Source organism: Penaeus japonicus, unplaced genomic scaffold, assembly GCF_977035675.1.
Source record: "Penaeus japonicus unplaced genomic scaffold, GWHDUDI00000001_assembly GWHDUDI00000042, whole genome shotgun sequence".
NCBI lineage: Eukaryota > Metazoa > Arthropoda > Malacostraca > Decapoda > Penaeidae > Penaeus > Penaeus japonicus.
This window is the reverse complement of record NW_028234444.1, coordinates 8,046,752-8,054,251: the sequence shown is the minus strand read 5'-3', so window position 1 is coordinate 8,054,251 and position 7,500 is coordinate 8,046,752. Positions and strand designations below refer to the sequence as shown.

General features: G+C 43.7%; 1 protein-coding gene across 47 annotated transcripts in view; it reads right to left on the bottom strand.

Moving 5' to 3' along the window:
* The window catches only part of CaMKII (Calcium/calmodulin-dependent protein kinase II), a 141,344-nt gene that overhangs the window by 12,528 nt on the left and 121,316 nt on the right, over positions 1-7,500 (bottom strand). For 13 of the 47 annotated variants that reach the window (XM_086535091.1, XM_086535083.1, XM_086535085.1 and 10 more), the window contains one exon: positions 1,262-1,327. The exons of the other annotated variants lie outside the window; for them this stretch is intronic. In XM_086535091.1, the coding sequence (XP_086391217.1) occupies positions 1,262-1,327 (66 nt within the window). The remainder of the gene's footprint in view (positions 1-1,261; positions 1,328-7,500) is intronic. 47 annotated transcript variants of the gene reach the window in all.

The following is a 7,500-nucleotide window of genomic DNA, read 5'->3' as shown; positions in this document are numbered from 1 at the left end:
CTACACAACAATTTCCGCTCAATACCCTGGCATGTAATACTCTAAGCTTAGTTACTGGCACTTGCTATCCAGGCCACTTTGCATAATGCAGGTTCCGTAAAAAAGGCACAAAGAAAATGGAGTCTCCTCTTGGTTCGTTTAACAGTCACCAAAATGGCGGGTGCAGCTTCCTCTGCGTGTGGACCTTCTGGTTTCTCGCATTTTCTTTGTCACTTTGCTGAACGGTGTCCTAATCTACAAGTCCATCCAGCTCCTCCAAGCAGAGCTCAGATGCAACTTCAACACACTAGCTTCTAGCCACATGCGTTACACTCAACATCCAGTACAGCTTCACTAGCCGCCAATGGGCTGTAGGTACATCTCTACATTCCATGTATATTTGTCGCCGTTAGTCAGGTGCTTTTTTCTCTAATCTACTTTGTAAATGTCCCAAGACATGTGTTGCATCAGCACAATCTATGAGAGAATATCTGTAGCAAAACACGAATGCCGGATGTACCAAAGAGCGAACAAAGTGATCGGGCAGTATAACATCCAGGAAGAGTATCCGAGCACTGCTGACAACGTCCAGGTTAGGTACCCGTGCACTGCTGTACAACATCAACAACAAAAACACCAAACAAGAATCTAGTGTTGAGCTTCAGGAGATAAGACAGACATTCCCACAAAACGCAATAATGGTGGTGACCGCCTGCAGAATACCCAGATACAGTCTACACTCAAGATAAAGTAACAGAAGAAACCCTGCTTCCTTAGGGAGATAACAAGTGTTTTCATTACATGATTCAGGCTCCACTTAATTTTTCATATATGTAAACACTTGACACAGCATATGGTGGGTACAAGATAGAGAGAATTGGTTGAGGGGAAACGTTTTATCTACAATCGCGCATCGGGGCTCTAGTACCAGTATGGGAGAAAGATACGTTCTGGCAGTACGGAATTAGTCTAAAAGTCAAGTATCATAGCTGACATGCCAGAAACAGTATGATAAACTATTGTCTATCTTACCAGGCTATAAATTAATATAATAAGGAACCTATTTGCACTTGGGGGCTTTTATGGGAGGGGGAATGGCAGGGAAAGAGGGGGAATCACTACAGCGGGACGAGAGAGCAGCGCGTCTGTGGGAGCTGCTTGCTACATGGAGAACTAGACACACGAGGACAAAACAGGGTGCGTTCCTCAGGCTAGTGAGCTGTGGGTAGTATAGCCGGGTATGTGCAGCAAGGAAGACCCCCCCTGCTGTCCAGCGACTCACCTGCGTGCCAGGAGAGTGAGGAAGACAGGGAGGCAGTCTTGACAGAGTTACGCACATGGTGGTGATCTGTCAAGTCAGGTCAGGTCTGGTCAATGTGACACCCACGTCAATGACACAAGCGCTAATCCTCAGCTCTTGTCTGTCTACTTGAGGATTATAATATCCTGACGGCCGCCTAGGGCTTGCCTCTTCCCCTCGGCCTCAGCGGTTGTTCTACAGATACAGCACATGATGTCCCCGTCCGCCGTAGAACATATTTCAAACAAGTGACCTCCATGACTTTACCGTCTCAAACATTTCTCTCTTACGAGGGGACCTCAAATAACATCGTCGTAAAAAAAATTGTTTTCTTAGAGGGTGACCTCGAATGACTTTAGCGAAGGAAGGGTAGGCACCAGCCGAGGGCGAGGGTCTAGAGGCACAAGGCAAGTCACCGTGGATCACCAGCCAGCCGCCACAACGAGAGTTCAACGGTCTCTTGCACGCCAACCATCACAAACTGTCATCGCCCAGTTTTACCGTTTGTTGTTATCATGCATGTGCGGGGATTTTTACGTTTCATGTTATTTAAGACAATTATCCAGTGCATATATCTTTTAAAAAACAACATTAAGAGGCATTCTAATGAGATACTTTTAACCCCGCAAGCTTAACTGGACTTCACCGGCTGATCAAGTGCATCTGTGTCAACAAAACGTGGCACTAGATGCATAATTTGCCACTTCAAAAATCCTCCACGAGAGAAAAATATGATTCAATAATTCTGCACTAAATATTGTGTTTCAAGTTTTTAAAAAAGACTGAAAATATGGAGAGAAAAAAAAATAAAACGTGAATTAAAAATGGAAAACAAAATTAAAAATCTGTTGAGAAAATAGACAATCACATAAAAGGAAAAGTATCTTTGAAAATTATGAAACCGAATTTACCATTATCATTTCCATGACACCGAGTTTACACTGCTTTTTAAAAATTGTACTTTCACGTTTTGGACGCACACGCCTATCGGCCAAAACACACACACACACACACACACACACACACACACAAAGTATACATCACCACACGCACGCGCGCGCGCAAGCATATATGCTTGCACAAACACACGCACCTCTTGTGCATGTGTGATCATATCCCGCAGGTGGCTTTAGGCATATAGCGGAGGCATTAAAACAAAATACAAGCATCTATGTTTAAAATTCTATATCTAAATTAAATCTGAGGAACAATGTCAGTGTTAAAATGCTAAAATACTTTTATGGTATTTGACGATAATCATATCAATAACTTTATAACTATTCACCAAACAGTATACTATCTAAGCAGCATGTAAAATCAACGGCCGTTTATATTTACTGGTCGTTGAAAAGAAAATTATACAAACTAAATGTATATACAAAGGAGGATTTATTACCTATGATGAATCAGGAAGGAAAATATACAGATGTTTCAGAAATTCATATAGAAACGAAATGTAAATGGCAATCCAAATGATACATATTCGAGAAGAAATAAAAGAGCAATTCTTTACCCTTGACTCCACTGTAAGTTCGAACCAATGAAACGAATAAAATAGGATGTAATTCGCGCTTACGTCGCAGTGAAAATCTTGCCGTGTTTAAAACTGTTTTAATTTGCTCAAATACCGACTCGACTGTTCGTCCTGCGATGCACGTCAATAATGTAAATGAGAAGCAAAAGTAACCTCCATTTTGAGTCTAAAACAACAAACCCTCGTCGTTACGCATTCGCTCTGTAACCGGAACGAAGGAACTTGAACCGGGGAAGCTTCTGGAATCACCGAAGTATGAAGCAATACAGCCGACAGAGGGAATGATGAAAGAGAAAAATATTAAGAAACCAAGAAACAGTACCGACGGTTATGTGAAGTTCTTCTGATGTTGGTGTTAGTACCCAGTGCTTGGGGAATAATTCTGAATGACGAGGAGTATTGAGAAGAGTCAGAACTGTCATTAATTACGTCTTGATGATTAATATATGGTTAAGATTCACTTACAACGTCTGTACAACATCAAAACTATTTCTTTAACATTAACTTGACCATTACGACTATCTATTAGAAAGAGAATGAACATCACGCCCTAACACACTACCGTTTTTCACAACGAACAGTTGATAATTACGAGCTATCCTATAATTATTTTGTCGCATTTCCTGTTAATAGCGATGTGACACTTAATACATCTAATTATTTTAACAAGATACATGGAACACTTCCATAGACAATTTTACCTTCAAGATCAATAACCACTATAATAACAGAAAATCCACACATAAAATTAAGGAAACGGATGAAATACAGAAAAAAAGATGAAGGAAGAGGAAGAGGCAAACGCAAACACTATGAACAACGCGCAATGGAGGCGAAACCAAAACTATGGAGGGTGGGAAGGAAAAAAAGGAGGATATACCAAGATTTCTAGACTACACTGACGCTCTCCAGCCTCGGGGTGGGCCGCCAAGCCAACAGTGATTGTAAGATGCTGATACTCATCAACAGAACTTAACACTAGGATACCTTATGTGTACTGCTCTTACTACTAACTCGCTGCCATGTACATACAGGGCACAACCGCGTTGCGAGAGGTCTGCTAGCATAAAATGAAGACAGACTATAGCAATGGGTTGTCTGCTAGAGGTTGGACAAGGAGGGGAGGGAACTTCGCTTAAATGTAAGAATGTACTAGTCCCAGTCAAAGAGTTCAGTCTTAAGTCATATCTTCTGGTGGCTTGGCTGGCCCTCTTCCTGCCCAGGCGGAGCCAACACCGCCCAAGGGTCAAGGTCTTGCCCCAGCCATCCTCCACGGGACATGGGGATGGCCGAGTCCTGCCTTGATCCTACAGGAGGCTCCGTCAACGCAGTCCTTCATGAGGGGGTTGCAGGAAGACAGGGCAGGGGGACTAGTAGAGAGAAAGGGCTTCCAGGTCCACCTCCTGGGCATCCTCATCGTCAACGTCATCTAGTTCATCCGAGGTACTTCGGTCGGACACATACCTCGACCCTCGACGCCCTTTTGTCAACCATAAATGAGCCCACCGAGAAAAATATAACAAAGAAACAAAAATCAATTTTCGAAAGGCTTCTCCGTGCGTGAAAACTTGTTCACTGTACTACATGGAGTGATCAAATGTACAGAGATAGAGAAAGAGAGAAAAAAACAAGTATTTATGTTTAAACCTGAAAGTAAAATTATTATAAAATCATAAATACATTTAGAATAAAAGAAAGAAAAACTGCCAAATAAAATCACCAATTGACGAAACAAAATCAAATTCAAAAGGTGTGAAACCCAAGATTTACAGGCTGTACATCTTGGTGAAACCCTTTGGAGAGGCGGAAGGTTTACGACGTCGAAAAGGACCTTTGAGATTGGAGATTCGGGATTAGGAATATTCTGGAGACATTGACGATGGAGACGATATTCAGGTTCTGTGGGTGGGGCGAGTGGAGGGATCGGCACACGGGGGGAGAGGGGGGGGGCGGATGAGGGGGCGCGTGTGACAAGTCTGGGATTCATTCATCACTTTTTACAACTCGAACTCTTTTGTAGTTGCAAGTTGTGTAACCTTTCATCGACAAAAGGTAAAAATATTGAAAAAAATGCGCTGCCTTCAAAATATACCACACTCAAACACGCACATACGCACAAATACACACAGGTATATACACACACGTGTCTATCCATTCACGTTGCTCTGTGGAATACATACATACATTATGTACAAACGCGCGAGGACGAGAGAGAGAGAGAGAGAGAGAGAGAGAGAGAGAGAGAGAGAGAGAGAGAGAGAGAGAGAGAGAGAGAGAGAGAGAGAGAGAGAGAGAGAGAGAGGAGAGGAGAGAAGGAGAGGATACAAAGAAACAAAGGCAAGGAAAAAGAGGAGCAGGAAATACTGCGACAAGGAATAAGCCGCAATGGCGGTGGGACAAGCGCACGGCTGAGGTTGTACTTCTGGCTCATAAAGCGAGATTTGGATGGTTGTGACTAGGCAGGTGGAGAGGAGAGGCAGGTGTTAGGAGGCAGTGATGTAAATGAGGCTAATAATTCGTCCAAGCAAGCCTTGGAAAACTAAATATAAGATAATGGAAGAAAAATGTGGTAAACATGCATTGGATATGTGATATTTGTTCTACACCATATAATGTGGTCTTTTTTTTCTATCCAAATGGATATTTTCTTCACTTCAGCAAAAATGTACAAATGTTTGGAGACGTCACTAAATTAGTTATTCATCATTTTAGAGATGCGTAAACACCTGCTGATTCTTGAAACGGGGAAATAAAAAATAATAGACCAGACGGATGAGGGAGAGGGATACCTGTTCAATATGCTGTCTCCCTACACAAAAACACTCCTTGGCCTACACGCTAACTCAAAACTGACCCTGTCCTTATCAACACAGTATCTTAGCTGATGCCTGTGCCTACTGATAGCTCCTCCCGTGTTGTGCCACCAAACCACCGAACACAGTTACCCGTATCATGTGAGATGTGTCATGCACACGTCCCAACCACAGCTACACTAACACTTTATCACTAAGGTAATTTCACGACACGATATCTGTCTCGACGTAACCGTATTTCACACCAGAATCAGTCGCCATGTCGACAGGTTATCGGTTATGCAACATCACCCTGGGCGGGCACACTCCACCGCCCGGCTTGCGCTTGAACTGTGTGACATAACGTCTGTGCGTCACGCGTACACTGGGGGCGCACCCGTGTCACGCCTCTTGGGACACCGGGAGAAGACGAGAGAATGCCACCCATCTAGGCACCTCGTTGCACTAGGGAGCCTGCACTTGGCTGCCTTAGGTCTGTTTGTTGCTTCCACTCCCCCTTACCCCCTTTCTTTCTCTCGCCCACGCACTCACCTTGCCCGGCCATCACTCTACTGTTTTAACTCTCTTGACTCGAACCCCCACCCTCGCACTACAGCTCTCAACGCCTATGCATAGCTGTGCATGACACACTCCGATCCTCTGCTTTCGCACTGCTCTCGCCTCAGCGAATTCCTCCCCCGTTTTTTTTCGGAATTTAAAGCCCTCACTTCACCTGTCCCTACCTGCCCGTGCCACCTTGGCTTGGCTTTCTCCACCTGTTGCTGAAACCTTCCAATTCCACCCCTAAAACTACCATAATAATAAATTTCCCAATTTTCCTATTAACAATTAACTCCCTAAAATCCTTTCACCTCCCCCTCTACCCACCCTCCTCATATTCCTTTTCTTTCCTGTCCCTCGCGTTCCTCCTCCCTGTCTGTCCCTACGAACTGCATCCCTCATATTTCTATCATTCTTTTTTTATCTTGGTTTTCTCTAGATTCCCCACCACATATTTATTATACCGCCTCTTAACACCTACCCTGTCAAGTAGCACAGCTGGCAAAGAGCAAATTTAGAACGAAGGAAGAAGCTAATCTTAGAGTCCCTTCGCCCTCTGTGACGTCAGCCACTACACTGGCAGATGGGTGTCATTAGGGCGCGTATATTTTTAAACATCGGTTCATAAAACAGGTTCACTCATCTCGGGCGACAGACCGCTCTCCCTGCTCATAATCTGGTGCTTTTGTCTTCGGTTGAGTCGAACAGCTTCCTCGCCTCGACGACGAAGAGAAAGCTCACACTATTTCGAGAACTTGTTTCTTCGACCGTAAATTCCAATCACGTGACAGGTCTACTGCGAAATAATAAACTGATCGACGCTGTCTGGTCCATCTTCAACCTTCCAGGACGACTGTGTGTGCACGATCTGTACTCAGTGATTCACTCGTGTATGAGCATGTGCAAATAATCCCAGTGTACAATGTGGCCTCACTTGGGTGTATGCCCTTACTTTGGCTCCCTTTTGTTTCACGATACACGTCCTTTGCATTTAAGGAAATCTCAAATATATATTTTGATAAAAATGAATAGCATGCGGAAAGAAGATTAAAAATGGCGGTGATTACAGGGTCAGCAAAGTCTGGTTAACGCTATGGTGAGATTCGGCGAACGTGATTGACTGATATCTGGATTATATTTATCAAATGCTCTCTTCCATATGCTCAATGCAATGTTAGCATTGCAATCTTTCATTGCCCCTAAATCCCAGTAAACTACGTACCTAAATTCACTCTGTAAGAGCGAATAGCCAATCTCGAGATAGTATGACCATGACATTAGTCTTGCATCAACCAACGGAAGACATTGCTAGCACAGTAGCATGTGGCTTTCGC